Source organism: Ostrea edulis, chromosome 7 (genome assembly GCF_947568905.1).
Source record: "Ostrea edulis chromosome 7, xbOstEdul1.1, whole genome shotgun sequence".
Lineage (NCBI taxonomy): Eukaryota > Metazoa > Mollusca > Bivalvia > Ostreida > Ostreidae > Ostrea > Ostrea edulis.
In genome coordinates this window covers 26,574,143-26,595,963 of record NC_079170.1, presented here as the reverse complement: position 1 = coordinate 26,595,963, position 21,821 = coordinate 26,574,143, and the positions used below count along the sequence as shown (strand labels likewise).

The 21,821-nt window shown below is 35.8% G+C and overlaps 1 protein-coding gene, 3 long non-coding RNA genes and 1 pseudogene across 5 annotated transcripts; 2 read left to right on the top strand and 3 right to left on the bottom strand.

Moving 5' to 3' along the window:
* Positions 1 to 7,064: 7,064 nt before the first annotated feature.
* Positions 7,065 to 8,602, bottom strand: LOC125655493 (uncharacterized). The gene is made up of 3 exons (XR_007362767.2): positions 8,402 to 8,602; positions 7,376 to 7,460; positions 7,065 to 7,245 (listed from the first exon to the last, which is right to left on the bottom strand). It is a non-coding gene; the product is annotated as an uncharacterized LOC125655493 (long non-coding RNA).
* Positions 8,603 to 10,767: 2,165 nt separating this feature from the next.
* Positions 10,768 to 11,579, top strand: LOC125655486 (uncharacterized; annotated as a pseudogene).
* A 2,789-nt stretch (positions 11,580 to 14,368) lies between these two features.
* LOC125655487 (putative nuclease HARBI1) lies at positions 14,369 to 15,980 on the bottom strand. The gene is made up of 2 exons (XM_048885797.2): positions 15,573 to 15,980; positions 14,369 to 15,398 (listed from the first exon to the last, which is right to left on the bottom strand). The coding sequence occupies exons 1-2, from the start codon at positions 15,898 to 15,900 to the stop codon at positions 14,920 to 14,922; spliced, it is 807 nt and encodes a 268-aa protein (XP_048741754.1). The 5' UTR covers positions 15,901 to 15,980; the 3' UTR covers positions 14,369 to 14,919.
* A 996-nt stretch (positions 15,981 to 16,976) lies between these two features.
* On the top strand, positions 16,977 to 18,537 carry LOC130047973 (uncharacterized). Of its 2 annotated transcripts, XR_008796796.1 has the most exons (3): positions 16,983 to 17,385; positions 17,504 to 17,716; positions 18,325 to 18,537. It is a non-coding gene; the product is annotated as an uncharacterized LOC130047973 (long non-coding RNA). The 2 variants fall into 2 exon arrangements; XR_008796797.1 differs by having other exon boundaries at positions 16,977 to 17,716.
* Position 18,538: 1 nt separating this feature from the next.
* LOC130047974 (uncharacterized) lies at positions 18,539 to 20,477 on the bottom strand. The gene is made up of 2 exons (XR_008796798.1): positions 19,869 to 20,477; positions 18,539 to 18,767 (listed from the first exon to the last, which is right to left on the bottom strand). It is a non-coding gene; the product is annotated as an uncharacterized LOC130047974 (long non-coding RNA).
* Positions 20,478 to 21,821: the final 1,344 nt, after the last annotated feature.

Below are 21,821 nucleotides of genomic sequence, written 5' to 3'. Positions count from 1 at the left end.
TTTAAGGGTTTGATGGAAACATTCAAGTGCCCCCTGAGATTCAGGATGATAAGCAGTAGACTTATACTGTCTAACACCTAACTCATGCATGACCTGTTGAAGCAACCCTGACATGAAATTTGAACCTTGATCTGATTGAATAGTCTTAGGCGCTCTACAAAACTGAAAAACTTAGTAAGGGCCTTGACTATGGGTTTCGCCTTAAAGGCCGGCAATTGGGTATAAAAGCAGCCAATCGGTGAAAATGGTGGAATATATGAATTTTCTAGCCAGATTAAGATTGCAGCACTTATTTTGCAAAAATAAAGATTAAGCTGTTCTGAAATTTTGGAATGGGTATGCTTGTTCCCCTCATAACTGTGCATATATTGGCAATATCTATTTTAGATATAAATTCTCATGAAGTTTTAATTTTGGCTTCAAAAAGTTGAAGCAGGGCTAAATTTGTATTTCAAACTGGAGATTGGCAGTTTGTGGGTGTGATTATCTTTTGTTATTGTTTACACCGGATGTTGACTCACATATTGCACGAGCATGCTTGTCTAGTTCTAGATACATGTAAAATGGATTGCACCAAAGGAAACATGTAATCAAATTACTGAATAACGTGGGAAAAAATACTTACTCACATATCATTGGTAAATTTTATTTTTAATTATATATAATCACATTACTTTAAAAAAAATTGGTTAACTTTATAAAAATAACTCATTAGGACTGTTCAGTCTGATCACTGTTTTAGTGTTTTGCAGGATTACCGGTATTTTTTCTCGAATAATGTCAAGCATGATGTTTGTCTGATTAAGCAACAATCTCCTAGGCCAGTTGTGTAACTCCCATTGTCTCTCACCAATGATGACAAATGTCCAACTGATCAGCCATCACTCTAAAATTAATCTGAGACTCAATCTGGACTCTTACATGTGAACATTACAATGTCAGAAGAGACAATCACAGATAGTAGGTTTACAAATATTATAATGGACAAAGTGTTTCTTAATAATCCTTCAATGCATATGTTCTCCATTGCACAGCTACACCCCCCTCCCCCAAATTCTTCTCATAATTGAAAGGTACCAAGAGGAAAATCATAAGTATTGGTATATATATACCAATATTTGTGTATATTATCTAAAAACTACATGTTTTAAAAGACATGGATAAAACAATGATGAATTCATTTTGTAGTTCCTGGGGGGAAGGTTTGTTATCATCACTGGTTTTCAGTGAAGACTCACCGTTATATGGCTGAATGTTTTCGTGTGAACTGCCATCAACGTCAAACAGGAAAGTGTCACTGAGGTCATTTTCATGAGTTGAACCAGTTGTGTTAAGGGGTTGAACATGGTCAGCCTCGACTTCTTTCCTTCTGGTCATCGATCTAGTAACGGCACAGGCTGGATATAGATTGTCGTCTTCTTCATCGATCGCGACAAACTATAGGATCTGGTATAACTTTGCCACATGTTAAATCGTTGCCTAGCAACAAGGAAACGCCTTGAACAGGAAGAGTAGGTCGAACACCTACGATAATTGGTCCATTAATTAAATCTGATTTCAGATAAATTATATGTAAGGGAACATCAATGACGCCTTGATCAACACCATGTAGTACAACTGACCCACCAATAGAAGTCTGTTCAGACAAGGGCAAAAATAATCTCTAACAACAAAGTCTGTGCAGCACCAGCATATCTCAAAATCTGAACAGTTTTAACTTCACTAGAGCCATTGAGTGAAACGAATGCCTGAGACAAAAAGGGCTTATAATCCTCCATAGAATTAACAGAACTGGACTTTGAACCCTGAACATCAGGAGTGTCAAAACAAAACGAAACAAAGGCTTTCCTATCATTTCTAAATTCTGTAAAAGTATGTGACTGTGATTTGTCAAAATAATTTTTTTCTCTTAAGCTTAAAGCATTCACTAATCAGATGACCTTTTTTCTTACAATAAGTACAAGTAGGAAGCGATCCTACACCAGAGGAACTTTCAGAACGTCCTGACCTTTGACCGAACGTAGAACCACTGTGGGGTGGTGACTGGGAACTAGATCGAAACTCTGAAGCACCCTTTTTATCTGAGTCTACAACGAAAGTTGTTGAATTTGGCATCAATTCTATTAGATCTCAACCATTGATCAAACATAGGTTTCAACATAGGTTTGATTGTCAAATTTTCTGTATTTTCTGAATTTTTGTCTATACGCTTCGTGTACTAATTGATAAGCTTTTAATATCGCGGCCTTGACCTTGTCATAATCTGAACTCTCAGCTATGGCCAGCGCCGAGTAAACTTCGGCTGCTTTACCAACCAAAACTTTTTCAAATTGAGGAAAATATTTATCAACTTCTTTTTTGTGAAATTTCGGAACTAACCTGATATTTTTACCTGCATCGAATTCATTTCTGACAGGCAAGGCTTCAGATTACTGTTGTACTTTTAATTTGTCTTAAACTTTCTGCTTCGTCTGTACTAACTCATAAATAATGAGTGCTTTGTGAGCGTGGAAAGATCACTATGCACGTGTTCACCGAACGACATTTAATTCATCTACGGTACACAAAAATCAGTTACATCACAATCTACACTGAAGATGTCACATGATACACAAAACTGATACATGTACAAAGAGGGATAACTCCAACTTATTTCGTAACACTTTCCCTCTCTGCTCTTTCATTTTCGGCTTGCAACTTTTCTCGCTCAAATTCATATCTCTTGTCTTTCTTTTTCTCTCTCTGCAGCCCCTCTTTCTTTTCCCCCCATTTCATTTTCTATTTTTATTTTCTCAAATTTGCATTTTCTGACTTTCTCATTTTAGTTTTTCTAATTCTAACCGAATTTCGAATTCTGACATTTTTCCTGCTTCAACTGCTTGTTTTGGAAAATCGTGTCACTCGATTACATTTTTTTCTACAAGTTTTTTTTTAGCGACAGCTACTTTGATATCTTGTTTACGCATTGCAGATTTAATCTCTAACCCGAAGTGTACAGCTAAACTGATCAACTCATCTTTTTTTAAGGCATCGAACACAACATTCGGCGAGACAAGAAATTCTGTGACCGAAAACATGGTAAATGCTGCTGTCTAGGAAATTCAACAATTCAAAAAAAAAAAAAAAAAAAAAAAAATAATAACTTGAAATCTTGAAAAAAAAATGCGACATAAATTTTGTTTCAGATCCCAGACGAGCCCCCAATTCTGTTATGGGTCAGAACAACCCACAATTAATAATTGAAAAAAAATTGTTACAATAGCAAAATATTAACTTACGGTAGTTGAACAATAAATCACCAAAACAGAATCTACACATACTAAAATATAACCTCCAAAAACCCTTGTTCCCAGTATAATAATCCAGAGAGCATAAAAAGTGTCTGAACACAGCCTTTTTTATGAAAGAATTTTAGTATATATATATATATATATATATAGCAATTAGCATGGGATTTTCTAGTAAAATCTTGAAAGACCATGATGTAACCATTACGTAATATTTGTACTAAATATAGTGCGAGGCTCTAGAAAAATCTCGGTCACACAATGAAATAAACATCACTTTCTAGAACTATCCATGTCAGTGCAAATAGTATTATATATGTACACAACAAAATAAATACTACTTTCCTCCCCCTTTTCAAAATTTAGTTTAGAATTAGGGTAAATATCTAAGCGCAGGCTTAATAAGCCTTCCTCTCTGAAATAATGTTACACGAGGGTACTGTGAAGATGAACTAAATCAATAGTATCGTCATCATAGCTGTCATATTGGTGTTGACTATAAAAGAGTTGGAGTCCTATCAGTATGTAAGTCAAAATAAATGTGTGTCCTATTGCATTTTGCACCGGTCCCAAGCCCCCAATGAATATTGACAGTCCTTTAGGAGGAGCGGATCTAGAAATATCTTTGTGACATCGGAAACGTGTGTTGTTTCCCTAGAATCCTGAATACATCTTAATTTAGAGGATTTTTCACCCAATCTACTTTGAGTACGCATAAAACTAGGTATGAAAAATTTCAAGAAAGTTAGAAACCCACCCCACAGGGACATTGTTTAAAAAACCCACCAAATGTTAATTCAGGGTCGTGTTTTAACAAATAAAAACACTTTGAAATAGCTCTAATTATCCGTGGACGACCCCCCCCCCCCAATATGTAACCGGACTGTCAAAACAGTCACAATAAACACCGAATTCAAGGATAAAAGAGATTTCAAAGTGTTTGTACGATATGTATTTCAGATAAACAATTATTTAGTACAAGTAAATCATCAAAACGTCTAGGGGGAGTGATATTTACCATTTTAACCTGCAAGAATTTCCCTGCCCCTTATAGAAACGTCTGACCCCGAAAGAATGATAAGCAGGACTGATTACTAATCCAGTCGGACTACGAGCCCTTGTCACGCGCAAAACCCGGATGGATTATATACAAAGGGGAATAACTCTAATAGAATAATAATGATGATTTAGAAAAGGGGGAAAATACAGTTACTATAGATATAAAACCACATTACTAAGGAGTACTGAGGATCTATTCTAACCCGGGTTCCCTCGGGATAAAATTTCCTCTTGTGTAGACGGATGTCCATTGAGTGTATCTTATTTTATATGTACACTGTATTGTAACTTGTTTATTTATTTATTTATTTTCTATACAGAAAGCTATATGATGGTTGGTTGGTAGTTTATTGTTAAATGTACCATTCGAGAATTTTTCACTCGCATGGAGACGTCATAATTGCCTGTGAAGGGTGCAAAATTTAGGCCTATTCTCGGCGCTTACGGCCCTTGAGCAGGGAGGGATCTTTATCATGCTACACCTGTTGAGACACGGGTCTCGGTTTTTGCAGTTTCATCCGCAGGACCACCCCATTTAGTCGCCTCTTACGACAAGCAAGAGGTACCGAAGAAATATTCTAACCCGGATCCCCACGGGTTGAGAGGCAATGTTAAATGACAATGACCTTCCAACTGAAGGTCATCTCCTGAGTTAGATAATGGCATTGAATTTGAAGGAAATTAAGATTGAATGGTCAATGTCAGCAACAGCTAACATAATGTATGTAAACTTAGAAATCTAATTACGATTAATAACGTCATTAATGGGATGTCTTTTCAATAACTACTTTACTATACAAAGTGGCTTCCAGTTCCAATGCTTATATACAATATTTTCCGTTTGATAAATCCCTTTCATAATCACTTTCTTAGTACACCATCTATCATTTTGACGTAACTACATTGATAAAAGGGATATAATCTTGTAACTGTTTGACATACATGGAAATACATTATATTTAAGTATTTTACCTTTTACAGCCACATGTGAACAATGGGAGAGCATCTTCATCAGCCAAAGATGCTATTGGGCAATTCATGGTGAACATACCTTCAAAGAATCCCACAGACTATGTCAGGCAGACGGCGGAATTTTAGCAGAGGTTCCTGATAACAGCACACAGGAAGCCGTGAACGAGTGAGAAATTTATAAATGCAATGAATGTGATATATATATATATATATATATATATATATATATATATAATTAATTATAATTATATATAATCAAATGGATTCTTGGCAGGGTATATGAATATCATATATACGAGTATATACAGGGTATACATTCCTTGTCAATGTTCATATTCTCCCGAACCTGTAGGCGAGGGAGAATATATACTTTGACAGGGAATACGAGTCCATATACCCTGCCAAGGATCCAAATAACGAATATGTCCTACTACAGAACGATGTTTATAATGTAGGAGGCGGTTATGTATATAGATCTATCGACGCCATTTCGTATTCCATCTAATCTTGGCAGTGTATGGCCTCATATTCTCGGCTTGTCACCCAATCAAATGCCTAGATGTTTGTCTGTTGTAGGGTACACCCCCCCCCCCCCCCCGCACACACATGCGCGCGGTCTAGCGCGCTGATTACATGCTGATAGGAGATTTGGTTCCGCAGGTCTCGAGGTCAACCCGGGGAAGGGGTGTATCCAAATAAGATAAAATGGTATTTTCTGTGCTTTATATATTCATACAAGGTTCTTGAAATTTCCTTCTGTGGTATCAGACAGATATAAGGGGGGGGGGGGGGGGGGGGGGGGGGGGGGGGACTGTATGAGGCAGGGGTCTAAAAGTAATTCAATAAATCAAAACGTTTTGTCAGACATTTATTTCTCCGAGAGTGGAGGAAATTATTGCTTCTTTTATCGTATACATTTTTCTAAACAACATACCACGATTTACCTTAAACTTGAAAATTTTAGGGGGGCTTGCGCCGGTTGCCCCAATAGAAAGATTTCAACCCAAGCGACCCATGGATTGAATGATTGTATCTTGTTTAACGTCTCTCTCTCTCGAGCATTTTTCACTCATATGGAGACGTCACCAAGACCGGTGAAGGGCTTCAAATTTAGGTTTTTGCTCAGCGCTTACGGCCATTGAGCAGTGAGGGTTCTTTAGCGTGCCACACCTACTGTGACACTGGGAATCCGTTTTTAAGGTCATATCCGAGGACCCGTAACATTCGCACCTGATGCCGAGCGTTTGGCAATGGAACTTTCATTACCTGTTTTAACGGCTTAGGTCTGTCGCGGCCGGGACTCGCCTTCTGCATGCGGGGCGAATGCTCTAACCTCTAGACCACCACCGTGGCTCGACCCATGGATCTCGAGGCCCATATCAGCTATCTTGCTCTCACAAATATATATGTATCTTCATAAGTTTATGAGTCCTACTTGTAGTCTCACACTGAAACAAAAACTCGCTATTGGATAACTCAGAATGCATGCATACTGCATTATCTATTTCTAATTTCTCCCAGTTCACGGTATATATGCACTGAATGTGTTGGGGGGGGGGGGGTAGAAAATGAGAAATTCAAACACATTGATTAAAAGTTATAAAATTGGTATTTTATTTTCATTTAGAAATGTTTACTGATTTTGATATATCAAAAACTTAGAATAATCAACAATGACACTTCATCTACATTTATGCAATATTATTGTCTTTAAGAAAGACATATAATAGTATACATATTACATGAGTACATGTACTTGTTTTCAATTAAATTCACACTTTAGTATGTTGCACAATATATCTGGGCTCACAAATACATTATTGATTCTATCCAAGTCCCACATTGTGCAGAAATTCTTGAATTTTCTCTGTAACCTGTAAAGTTGTGGGGTCCAGGGGATATGACATCGTCAATGTAAATGAAGTACCTGTTAAAATATATTCTGTATATTCAAATATTGAAAAAAAAAGATGAATATGATTATTTAATATACTAAGAATTGTCTTTACAAATGTCTGGTGTTAAAATAAAAAATTCTATCTTAGAAAATACTGTACCTTTCTTGCTGATTTTCAAGGCAAATTGCTGTTGAAGTTGTTGACTCGAAGCCCATTTCAACTTGCACTGGTCCTTAGGATGACACTTAGGGAAAAAATCATCATAATTAATATTTGCACAGTCAGTATTAATCATTAATTATACTGTGTCAGACAATGTCAATTTTAAGATTGTGTGTCTCAATGCATCTTCAGTGAACTTTAAAATACTGATATATTTAAAATTACATTTATTATGTTAATTTTTAAAATCTTGTCTGAAATCAGTATTACATATGTAACACTATGTTAAATGTGTGCAGTGCAGCAATGTGAACTCTTGCAGTAGTAGTACATCTGAATGATTGTTATTTACTTTATATTGTTATAGCTAACTTCTATTTAAACTGTACATACCCCATACACCCCCCCCCCCTAATGAGGTGAATAAACATCATGATTATCATATTGCAATATGAGATGACAGATATGTTTTCTTACGATAAACTACCAGTTCATTCTAATAATATCAAAACAAGTCAACTCTAGATTTATCAGACATGTCTCCTTTACCAAGTGTGGGTCAAGAGAAGGACATACATATCTTATGTTCATACAATACATACATTTGCCTATGAGGGGGCTTGTGATTTTACAAAATATTAATATTTTAAATTGTAGACTTGCATGCTTGTGTGAAACATGAAACCCCAGATTTGAAATATCTCTTAGGTCAATGAAATTTCAAGATATTATAAGTACTATCATGTATACCGAATAGAAATTTAGTGCACCCCCCCCCCCCCCAAAAAAAAACAAACTTGGGAGAGCCCTATTTTTTTAAATGTGGCATATACATGATATTCATTTACAATTACATGAGCATGTAGGAGTTATATTTTGGGCACATATGGAATACATAAATGCAAAGAAAATGAAACATCTCCAAGTTGTGTGTTTATAGATGTTATTATAAAATCACGTTGTGAAATAGCAGAGGAAAAGTGGGTTGAATACAAATTTAATTTGCCATATTTTTTCACTTACCAAACGAAATTATATTCTCGTTGTCCACGTTGAATGCATCCATCGAATCCCTCTTCTCAGAAGAAACTTTGTTTAAACTCTCAATGACTACATAAACAGTATTGAAACTCGCAGCACTCGGAGTCGGACATCACGATCACGCTACATCAACAACTTCGTAAAATTGTTTACGTAGCGCAGCTATGCATGGTCGTGAGGTAAAAAGTGCCATTCTGTACGGACGAAACATTTGGTCCACTATTATTACATTAACGTATTCCTAATCTAAACTATGGCCAATACACGTATCAACACTTCGCCGCGAGTAACGTCCCTTTGCGGGGTCAGCCAAAGGTCAATCGGTGAAAAACTAAGTTTTCCTTCTTTACCTTACCAAATGTACGATGTTATTACTTTGAATTTTAGCCAATTACCAAGTTTTCATACAAGTTAATGGGTTGCCCCAATCTGGGGCATTATTGTAGTTGACTGTAATTGATGGTAAAATAACAGATGTCAAAGCTACAGATAGGAAAATTACAAAGGCCAACGTAGGGAAATACGATTTTTATCCGGGAGATGGCGGACAAGGGACGTAATTTTCGCAAAGTGTTGATACGTGTATTGTCTCTATCTTTCGTCGAGACGACCCCCTCAATCATCGAGTCAGTCACAGCAACAACTTGTACTTTCGGAACCCCTTTATGTTTTTCAACTACTCTATGACGGTGTACAGAATTCCGGAAAATAAATTCACGTGAATATACACGATTTTTACTGATCACGTGGTTGCTATCCGTCTCTACCTTAAAGGACACATCTCGTGTTTTAAAAGTATACAGAATTATATGCATTTTGTCTTCCTTATGCTTATAGAAATTAATTGTAATAGTTCGTTCACTGAAGTATTGCGATAATTAACCACAATACGGACTTAAATCTAAGCTCCGATTTCAAAAAGCCTAGTTAATTAGATAGGTAGTCACGTGGTACAGTGACGTCATATGCGACCTTCGTCGATCAACTTGTTGTAATAGTAGTGTTAGATATTTTTAAAAACTCGGGTTTTAGGGGCCTAATTTATTTACCATGGATAACATTTATTTCGATGTTGACAAATTTCCCGATTCTTATATCTTTTAGCCACCAGTGCATACAAATAGCGACCCAAATGTAGCAGGAAAGCGAGTATGAAATCTGCATAAATTTGCGAGTAAATAATGTTTACATGGGATCACTGTCTAAACACTATTTGGTAATGCCATTTCTGTAAACAACTGTAATTAGCGTTGTTGCTTTTCTAAAATAAACAGTGCAATTATTATTAAATTTATTTTGGAGAAGTTAGATAGGCCTAAATTATAATACGATTATGTATCATTGACAACGAGGCCTACTGTCACGGGTGCATTTCGGAAAATAATAATAATAATTATCAAACTTATTGTGAAAATCACAGTACTTTTAAATTATTTTATTCAAGCAATTTTATTAATCATTATTTTTTTTTGTTATCTACACGTTGTTACATAGGAAGTGGGAGAGCGGCGTGCTGTTGTTGTAAACACGTACGAGTTCCTTAAAAAAATGAAAGCATTATAATTCAATTCAAAGTTGGGAAAAAATCATATTTTATTATTTATAATTGAAAGTTCAATTATCTTTTATCTTTAAATTTCTTTTTTAAAACTACCAGTTGGTAGACACTGCTAGCAGAGTTCTGCCTATATGTTGTTACAAGGTGAAGGTCAGTTGGTGCGAGTGTGTATTGAATTTGAAAGCAGAACGGAAAGCATATATGCGGTAGGCCTATATGTAACAGTGCGAAGCTTCGATAGAACCATTTTCTCGCGGTTTATATACGTCTTAGTCCAAGTGCTTGTTTGAAAAAGTACAGGGACAAATTCTACTGGGGGTTTTTATGGCAAAGTCGTTGTGCCGACAAAAATATTCACGTCTTGTCCCTCATACCTTCCTTCGAAAATTGAAAAAAAAACACAGTCCAAATCATCTCTACTGACAGCAAGTACACTCTTAAACGGCACAAAACACCCCAATGCAGTGTTATTTACAAGCCGTTAATGTGATAATTGTTTGTTTGTCAATTAAATCTAATCTGTTTATGAAATGGCTAACAACTGTTTTCAAATCTTCTCGCTCGAGGTCGCATATGACGTCACAGATAATGGCGCGTAAAATATCGAAGAAAATATGCATATCGCAAGATTTGAATTTCATCGCTATCACACTCGAAAACTACGCAAATTGTTTCTTTTAAAACACATGTAAAGTAGTTTTAGGCATGAAATGAATTAATTTTGCTGAAAAAATTAAAAAGTTTAAAAACATGCGATGTGTCCTTTAAGGTAAGGTTTGCAACAACAGGATCCAGTTGCACGAACGTTAGTTAAATTAACTTCGAGTTAAGTCCGTAACTAATAGTTAAATTTTAAACTGTTAGTTAGCTAATAGATAGTTAAAATTGAGTTGCACGAAAAGTTATTAACTCCTAATTAACTAACTATTATTTAACAGAGAAAACTCTGTTAAACTTTCGTTAAATCCGTCTGCACGTGCATTTTACCTTCCCTACTGAAAAAAAAGATGGCCACTATTTTAAAGAAGAGCAGAAGTTGTAATTGGAGCCTAGCAGAGATAAGCGCTGACGGATTTTGTTGAAAAAAATGAACATATTTTAAAGGCCAAGCATTCGAATCTAATAACTAACGCTAAGAAAAACGCAAAATGGCAGGAGCTGACCGAAAACATCAATGCAATGGGTGTGCAGAGGAGGACAGTAGATCAGGTCAAGTTTAAGTGGGGGAATTTGCAGCAGGGGGCAAAGAAGACCTTCAGCGAAGCGAAGAAGTCGTTGAAGATGACAGGTGGAGGCCCCCCGCCTAAGCCACCGACTGCCGCTGAGGAGAAAATCATCGGAATGATGAAAGACAGGCCAAACTTCAGTGGCATTGTCGGTGGCTTCGAGTCGTCAATGCCACCCCCTGCAGGTACATATATATACATTGTAATACCGTAATATACGCATTCGTGGCATATGTATGACTTTATGCAATTAAACTCTTAATTATTTTATAATAATTCTTATATATGAAGCACTGAAATTGCATTTAATATTATTTACAAGTTCATTTTATAAGAATGTTGACAGTCTATCTTCTATTTACGTTGTCGTTTGACAAAACACACACAAACTGATGACGTCATATAAAGAGCATGGAGGTGCCATTTAGGGCCTAATGTATTTTCAGAGCTAATTATAACACAAACTTAAATTTTCTTGCATTAAATGTGAATATAAATATATATATCGATATTAAACTAAGAGTACTTACGGTAGTGAGACTGGTATCATACATGTATGCATACCCCCTTTATAAACCTGCAAGGCTCTATAAAACCCCTTTCACTGCATTGAGACTTAAGAGCTGTGTAATAGTCTAGTATGTTGTTAGAAAAATCCAGTTATTTCATTCACAAACGAAATAAACATTCTGTCTGCTACATTTCCGAATAAATTCTCGATGAGATCAACCTTCAAAGGTCTTTAACTCGCTTCAGACTAGGCCTACACTGTGCAAGTAAACAGCTCATCATCACCACACATATTACAAAATTGTGACGTCATTTATATCGACCACCTTGCATTCCGGCATCAGACATTTTTGTAAGGGGGGGGGGGGCAAGGTTTATTTTCTTTAATTTCCGTTAATTTTAAACGTATGATAAAGTTTAGTCATTTTCATAGAAAAATATCTTGAACCCCCCCCCCCTCCCCCTTGACAGTATAAGTGATTGCAAGCTTGAACAATACACGTATCAACACTTCGCCGCAAGTTACGTCCCTTTGCGGGGTCAGCCAAAGGTCAATCGGTGAAAAACCCAGTTTTCCTTCTTTACCTTACCAAATGTAAGATGTTATTACTTTGAATTTTAGCCAATTACCAAGTTTTCATACAAGTTAATGGGTTGCCCCAATCTGGGGCATATTGTAGTTGACTGCAATTGATGGAAAAATAACAGATGTTAAAGCTACAGATAGGAAAATTACAAAGGCCAACGTTGGGAAATACGATTTTTATCCGGGAGATGGCGGACAAGGGACGTAACTTTCGCGAAGTGTTGATACGTGTATTGATGAAGGACGAACACCCAACACTCGGGACCTCCAAAGATTTAGAATTTTGAAGTTTGGACCAAAGACCATCTTTAGTATTTATCATCCCTTTTATTTTGCTTGATATTTTTTTATTTTTTATTTTAGACAATTGTTGTATCAACCCCCCCCCCCCTCCTAATCAAATTTAAAAGGCGACACTATATACCTGTCCAGCCAGTTTGTTGTTGGCAAAATAGGTCTAGTGGAAAGTTATACATCGAGTATGTAGCTTTTCAACCGTACAATGTACTTATGAAGAAGAAAAAATATATAAATGTTTTAGAAGTATTTAGTTTATTTATATCTCTCTCATCATGTGCAACGTGATTTTATCCCAACGTGCAAAGTCAATCAATGAATAAATTAAATGAATTGAATAAATCTATATTCACGGATAAAATAATAAATATGCATTGCATAATGTGCACATACACAATATAAATTTTGACTTGAAGAACATGATTGTAAATGACAATTCACGACGAATTTTCTGATTTTGAGGTGAATGCAAATAATTAGTAGTATAATGCAATTTCTTTTCTTTTTTTAATACATGTTTAAAGATTATACCAATTCGACTATAACATTGCTGAGGTATAACTAATTTTTCAAGTTTCATTAAGTACAGCCGTGATGGAAAATCCTTCTGGACTCACTATTACTGAGATGCAGACAACTGATCCAGTGGACTCAGTACCAGCTTCCATACTTGAATCTGCATGTACTTCGAATTGTGAAAGGTATATCTTAAAAGTATAATGAAAGTTTAGTATGGTATGTCCAGACTAAAATCAAAATGTCGTTAACCATCAACCGAGACTGACATAAATCTTCCCAACCGGACAATTCCTTGTAAGTATTAAATTAAATAATATATTGCATTTGATTTAGTAATCTGACTGCACCCCAAGCAGACGAGATACATGAAATCCGTGAACCTGCTGTCTCCGAAACTTTAGAAAGTGAACCAAAGAGGAGGAAAAAAGTATCAATGGAAGAATTGCAGAAAATGCAATATGAGGTGACACATACGTATAATAATATAGAAAAATATGTAAAAAAAAAAAAAAAAAATTAAAAAAAAAAAAAAATTATATATATATTATATATATATATACATGTATTGATAATAATAGATAAAATTTTTAAAAATTACTAGTATGGTGTAAAACCTTGAGTTTGAAAATATATTACGTTCATTAAACATTACAGGTATTACGTTGTCAGAAAACACACTTCGAGCTTCAGACTATGAAATTAAAAAAGGAAATGGATAGAGACGATATGGAAAAAGAAAACTTGATATTAAGAAATGTAAAGCTGTCTCTGGAGATTGAATGTTTAAAACAGACTGTAAGCCAAAATGAAAGTGCCATGTTTGCCTTACAGGCTATCAATGAAATTTAAGTGACATTGTTCAAGAGGGAGAAGAGAATCATCAGCCTGTTGAATTCAATTTCATTCATTCTTTCACCTTGTTACTAATCCATTTATACATAGTCATCGTATTCGTCTTTTAACTCTTTTGTACGTCTTTGTGAATAGTGTTTGCTGAGATAGATATTTGTAGGATGAGTATTTTATCAGAAATTGAAGAACGAGTTTTTAGGGAGTGGTAGTTGTGAACGCATGTGTGTGAACTTATACAAAAAGGATTAACACTAATCAATTCAAGAGTTTACAAGATTGACTTTGGTAACACAGTACATCAGGTTGAATCTCGCACCGAGATACTATATATACAGCTACATATTCCTTTACGGGAAATGACGATATATTACTTGTATAAGAATTAAATCCTTTTTAAATCCATATGATAGTAATTTATTGCTCAAATTATCGTATGTGAGAGACATTGTATGTGCGAATGTTTCATTTTCATAAGTAAGTAAGTAATTTTTATTTAAAGTCGGAACTATATACAGGTAACAATAAACATGGGCTAAGAGCTCTTTAACCGACTATATAGCATAAAAAACACAAAGCATTAATGATATATAATTGCATGCATAGACATAATTACAGAAATTTGAAATAAAACAGGACTCATACATGTATACAGACATCACAAGTCATGTATATATATACACAGGGACTAGCTATACTAAGATGCACAGCACTGAAAAAAGTTTGCAACACAAACACAAAAATATGGATATATACATAGACTAGATAAATATGCATACCTAAGAGACAGAGCAGAGTAAAAATAATACAGTTAAATTTGTACATGTCAGCTTAGAAGCATAGTTAGAAGTTAGATCAAAACTTTAAGATTTAGGCAGGAGAGGTTGGAATCTGCATGAGCTGCACCAAGAGTTATTCTTGTTGTTAAACACCATGGCACATATTCAACTTGAAATTAGAAATATGTTGTGGTGATGAAATTCCTCACAACTCTTCCGTCCTCGGGTCCATTGTAATTGATATGGCCTACTCCATTTCCGTCTTGTTGGCCATCGCCCTCCATGTCCTCCTTTAACAAAAGTGCGATGTTATGCAATATGGCACAGGCTCCAATGACTCTACAAACCTTACCCGGCTTCATTCTTATTTCACCATGCAAAACATGAAATCTCCTCTTCCACCAACCAAAAACTCTTTCAATGGTGCTACGGGTCTTACAATGGGCCGAGTTGAATGCTTCTTGTGAGGGTGTTGCAGGGTGCAGGTATGGTGTTAACAGATACCGAGAGCATGCGTAACCACTGTCGCCCAATAGAATTCCATCATCAACGCTTCGATTGTGGCTCTCGAGATACAAACTGACATCGGACATTCGGAAGATGTGACTATCATGTGTACTTCCTGGCCATTGAGCGTCAATGTTAATGAATTTTCCTAAAATACAATATCTTTTTGTTACATGAAGTATGCTGATGATTTGTCCTGATACGACGATGATGGATATGGTACAGTAACATGTATTGTAATGATTACATATAAGATGTATAATCATAATCGGTTGAAAAGGAAAGTATGAAATTCACGGTTTGTGGCATGAAGTATACCTACCTTCATGGTCACATATAGCTTGCACATTGATTGAGTGCCACCCTTTTCTGTTGACGTAAGTTGGTTCGTCTAGAGTTGGAGCTTGTATCCTTATGTGAGTACCATCGACACATCCAATTACCCCTGGGAATCCTCCACGCATAAAAAAGACTCTCTGCGACTTCATCATATCATCTTGTGTAGGCCACCGCAGAAACTGGTCTTTTTTAGACAGGAGAGCTTCGGTGACATTGGTGACAGCTCTGCTTACCGTACCTTTGTCTACACCCATCGTGTCCCCAATTACCTCAAGAAAACTCCCCGAAGCATAAAATCGAAGAGCAAGCATTACCTACAAGATGGATATAAAAATTACTACATTTGTACACTCAACGGAGGTTGACCTTCTATGTTGTAGTATAGGCTTTTTCCCCCGCATAGACTCCCCCCCCCCCACCCCCCACCCCCCGGAAAAACGGGCCCGGGATAGACATTCCCCCCAGAAAGATGGGCCTGGCATAGAATTTCCACCTAGGAAGAATTAATCCGGGCTCAATTCCCCCCTAGGAAAAACCGTCCCAGTATAGAATAGGAGGGGAAAAATTCAATACCAGGGCTGTTTTTCCGCCCAGGGGGAAACTCTATACTGACTTTGTACATAAGGGGGAATCATATGCTGGTGCGCTTAATTATTGGGGAAAATGCAAGGTGAAGATAACGAACAGTGATCAATCTCATAACTCCTATAAGCAATACAAAATAGATAGTTGGGCAAACACGGACCCCTGGACACACCAGAGGTGGGATCAGGTGCCTAGGAGGAGTAAGCATCCCCTGTTGACCGGTCACATCCGCCGTGAGCCCTATCCCGGGTCCGTTTTTTCGGGGGGAAGTCTATGAGGGGGAAAGGCCTACACTACAACACCGGCGCGGTATAAAATACACACATTTATTATACTGTACCGTTAGAAGCTTCCCGGCTAATCTCTAAAGCTTAACAAAAACAAAACACCAATAAACAACACGTTAAACGTATATACGAATGGAAATGAAATAGATAGGGGAAAATTATCGCCGCAAAAAAAAAAAAAAAAAAATCGGAAGGGGGGGGGGTGGATAATATCCATACTCCATGCAGGTGCCTGTGATCAATTATTCCTGTAAAGCACAAACACTTCACTTCAGCTTCACGTGGAAAGGGAAAATTCTAGTTTACAGCCCCTCAACTCCTTTTCTGATTAATTTTTAAGGATAGTCTTATCAGGTACGTTTTATGAAGTAATTTAGAAAAAGAGAAAGTACATTTGATCATAAGCTTACAAGGTAGTACAATTGTTACGTCACATGTGAAGTCGCTGTTCACTTCAAAGTGACGTAATATTTTTGCAACAAACAAAAAAACGGTTGACTTGTTCAAAATATCGTTTAAAGGTCAACTGAAACGATTTTCAAAGTTCGTTTTTCAAATAAATTCCGTAAGAAAATACCATTCCTTAAATGTTTTCACATAAGAATAATTTTTGTTTCGATCATCCAGGTAGATACGACATCGTTAATTTCAACCCGGTAAATTTTATTGTATGAGTTATCTGCCCTTTAGGCGAACCTGATATTTCAATATGGCGGCACGATATGAAAATCATTCGGAAGATTGTATTCCTGAAATAGATATATCGCTTAGTGTTAATGTGCAGCCCTGCCAATACGAACCAGTTGTACAGCGAGACGCATCCCCACTAGTGGAAAACGATAGTTATTCAGAAAACAGCGAGGATCAATCGGACGAATGCCCTTCACCTGTTCACCATCTGATATGCGAGGTCGATATGCAATGGTTTGTTAATTTAGGCTAATTATTTATATGAGACTTTTAATGAAAACGAAACGATTACTCAAAGCTCAGAAGTGCATCAGCATGTATTTCTAAGACTAGTTTTCTATTATTCTAACAGGTGATCATATAGGCTAGTAATGTCATCGCAATGCCCTCAAGAAGGGAGTCCAAATGTTGCAGTGCATAGGATTGAAGAGGTGGGCGTGTCCTGCATCACAGATCACGAAGGTTTTGTTGTGGCAAACTGTCTCAACAGATTGGTTATAGGAACAGCTTATTATGAATGCATACAAAATATTGGTCCCTTGGAGGAGGGGGAATTGATTCACAAGTATGTATTTTGTTATGATTACTCAAAGTTAATATTGGGGGGGGGGGGGGGGGGGGGGGGGGGGGGCACTCGGTCTCCTGATTCACTATGACACGGCCATAGTCATAGTCATTAATGAAGCATTGTAAAATAAATGTCTAGATACTATTAAATACCAATGTTCTTTAATATTTTCTAGATTGAAATTGCTAATTTATTTAAGTATTTCAAATAATTTAATGCAAATTAGTAGATAAAAATGAAAATAAGTATGTCAATGGTCAATGGGGCAGGCACTCGGTCTCCTGATTCACTATGAGCCATAGTCATAATTAACCTCTCCTATTTCAATATCTAAACCCACTGAATTGTTGACCCTTTTATGCACTTCCTTTCAAATAAACATAAAATGTGCCTCAATCAATTTCTTATGTTTTATCTTTACCCATTTTACTGTCTAACCATGTGTACATTTTATATCAATTTTAAATCAGAAATTAATTCCTGAAAAATCATTCATATTTAAAGTAACCCCATCCCCCCCCCCCCAATTTTTTTTTTTTTTTTGGTTAGATGAAAGTCATCAATTATATTTGAAATTTTTAAATTCTTCATAATTTTTTTAACAGATTTTACAGACATCATGCATATTGGAGATCTGGTAGTAGCTTGGGAAAAACAATTGGAAAGTTCTTCTATCCTGCGTTGTGACTATGATAAGAAATCATTCCATCACAACAGTACTGTGGATTTAAATACCCTTTGGTATTAATTTAAATGTGTGATAAATTCTTAATGCATTTTTCATAAGTGATATAAATAAATATAAACAAGTAAACATAGTTTGATGTTCAGTTTTTATATTGTACATAATATATATCACCAATTTACATATATGTAATTTGGGTTAAATCCAAAAGGTCTACAGGTCCCAGTCACCTGAGTTTGACACATGTTGGTAGGAATTTGTGATCGGGGCAGGAGAATTACCAACAACATCCATTATATTAACTTCCTGGAGTTTCTGTAGGAGCCAAACTGATCACTTCCTGCATCAATTCAAAGGCTTAATCTGAAATGTAACTTGGGAAATTTGCATAGTATCAGCATGGATAAATAAATATATGCTCTGCATTTAATTAATCAAATGTGGATCATGTGTACTTAGTCATGTTGCATGTATATCATAAAGCTGATTAAGTATACTCGACTAGTGATATTTTTATTGTACTACTACTTGTGTAGATTTTTCTATACCTATTTCTGGATTTTATATTAATTATTGTACTTCAGAGAAAACTCAGTACAAATATGTGTCCTATATTTACTTGTTTTAAAATCATTTACCTTTATGGCATAAAAATAATGAATTTTAGAAAAATTTACAATTTTTTCATGTTTGACACTGTATTGAGTTTGTATTCAAATTTAGTAACAGTATCGAGAGTAACATCGTGGACAAAGTGTAAAAAATCTAAAGGGCATGAGTGTAGAACACGAGTGAAAAAATATTCAGATTTTATACAAAGTTACTTAACATGCATATTGGCTATGATTCTAATTTACACATTTGCAAAAGTTCACTTCAATCTAGAATAATATTCATAGATATTTACTTGATATCCTTCACCTAACTTGTATACATATGTATGTACATGTATGTTACATGAACAATTGAACATTCAAAGTATCCATTAAATTTACACCAATGTGTAATATTTTTGAAAACAAATTTGATAATACAATTCATGTCATTTTGTGGCTCTAGTACAAATCTTGCAATTATTCCATATGTGGTTTGTGTAGTCATTTCATAAGTGTTTGTCCCATTCATGATTTAATCATTTTGAATGGCAGGATCATATGACATTGAATGGAATTGGTTGTTTTTGTTGATTGTCTTGGAATTGGGTGGTGGGGGAAGAATGATTCGGACATTGTCATCAACTTCTAACTCATATAAACTAATATAAACAAATGAATGAAAGTAAACTTCAGTTATGAATGACTTGTGTGACTGCATGAAGGGGGGGGGGGTAATAAAAATAAGCTTCAGTATGAAATAATTGTGTGACGGGTGGGGGTAGAGGATATTCGTATAGAGAACAAATAAATCGTGTCATACTATATCAATGTCAATAAAAAAGCCAATATCATTTACATCAAAACTTACGTTCTTTTCTCCACAGCTCTGGAAGTTTTGTTTATGAAGGGGAAAGTCCAAATCTGTTTTCCGTTTTCGGCCCTTTCAGGTCTTTGTAGCTACGTGTAGCGGTTTGTAATCAAAGAGAATTGGGATTGGCTTTTTCTTTCATTGCATTCTTGAGTGTTCCATGCAAAGACCATGCCATGGACAGCTGATGGACGGCTTATTATGTAGGCCTAACAGTCCTCAATAGAGTGCTTCGACGGCCAATAATTAATCCATTGTTTTTAATTTCCCCACCCAAATTCCGCAATTTTTTGTGTGTGTAGGGAAACTAAACATTGTTACTCTGTCTATATTAAACCTTACAGTCAGGAACCGCACAAAACACCATATTTACTCGTTGTTTACCGGACGTCACCTGCTGATTAGCGTCTTTAGTTTCAATATGGCGGGTTCGTGTAAAGGGGCATAACTCCCGCAATATTTTCTGCTCTGACACAGGTGCGCTATCTTTATCCGCGCGTATCGCGGATATATGACCAAAATGAACCGAACAAACCCGCACAATCATTTTATACGATCTAAATGAAGCAAATACATACTTAATATGGAAAAAGTTATATTTCGTTTCAGTTGACCTTTAACTATAAGCTACATCAACTTCTAAGGTAATACACAGTCTGCTAAGACCCCTTTATAATGGAATTTCAAATTTTGTATATGTGCACGTAAACTGCTTTCAAATAAGAAAATAAGGTACGACATGTATGCATATATTCGCAATTGTCATAGTATGAAACAATTTAAAGGCCTAAATTACACTAACTGTACAAGCTAGCATTGTACTAAATATTGTATTATTGAGGTTATGTGTTCATAATATTTCATGTTAATCAACGTCACTTGAATTTAATTTTTTCAATTCTGTCATATAAAAATATGCTAATTCGTTGTTGTTGAATGTGGAATTCCACTGTACATTGGTAACTTCAAACTATCTATAGTATGAGAGTTAGAAAGAAAAAAATTACCTGCATCTCAACCGAGATGGACTGGCTACGTCCTGTTGCTCTCATTAAGTCATTACGCAAAAGGTCCGAGATAAATTCAATAGACTCGCGCTTAAATCGAAATCTTGAGGTTATTTGTTTATCGCTGAGGTCTTCCATGCTTTGTCTTTCTCTGTAAACCCGCTCTTTTCTTTCCTCCCACAAGTTGCCAAACAATAAAAAGTCCGCCATTCCTGTTTTAACTGTTAGTTAAATAGTTTAATGTACCTCCCGTACCTCAGTTAAATCTGTCTGTTAAATTAGCAACTTAACGGAGCGTTAACCGTCAGTTAAATTTCGTGCAACCCATTTAACTTGCCGTTAAATTTAACGGCGCGTTAACTAAATTTTAACGGCCAGTTAACTTTAACTAACGTTCGTGCAACTGGATCCAGGGATATAACTTTTGATATACCTCAGTGCACTTCCCGCTTTATGACGTCATAATGAAAAAATTCTTACGTCATAGTTGTATCGAGGGAAACTGTCATAATATTTACTTGTTATCTACTACCGCTGTCCAATGTCAAGCGGCATATGTGTAATTAAATCTCCATGAGAAAATAATGATAATGCTTCTCAAATGATCATTTATGAATTATTTTCTTTGATATTATAAAAGTCTACAATTTTTTTATATACATATGTAATATGCACTACGGTTAATTTCCATTAAAATTATGTAGTGACCTTGAAATCGCCTCTAATGGGCATCAGCATTTGGAATACATGAAGAAAGTTGTTTGTAAACAACGGCATGGCTCTGGTAAAAGATGATGATCGGTACCGGTTGCTGATATTTTGTGAAACCATGAAATTATCACATGAAATATCTGCGAATCTTGCTAGGGAAAGTAGGATTTATTTTAATGCTGTTATAATCGATCATTGTTTGTGAATAGTATCCTCAAACACAAGGTTCGACATT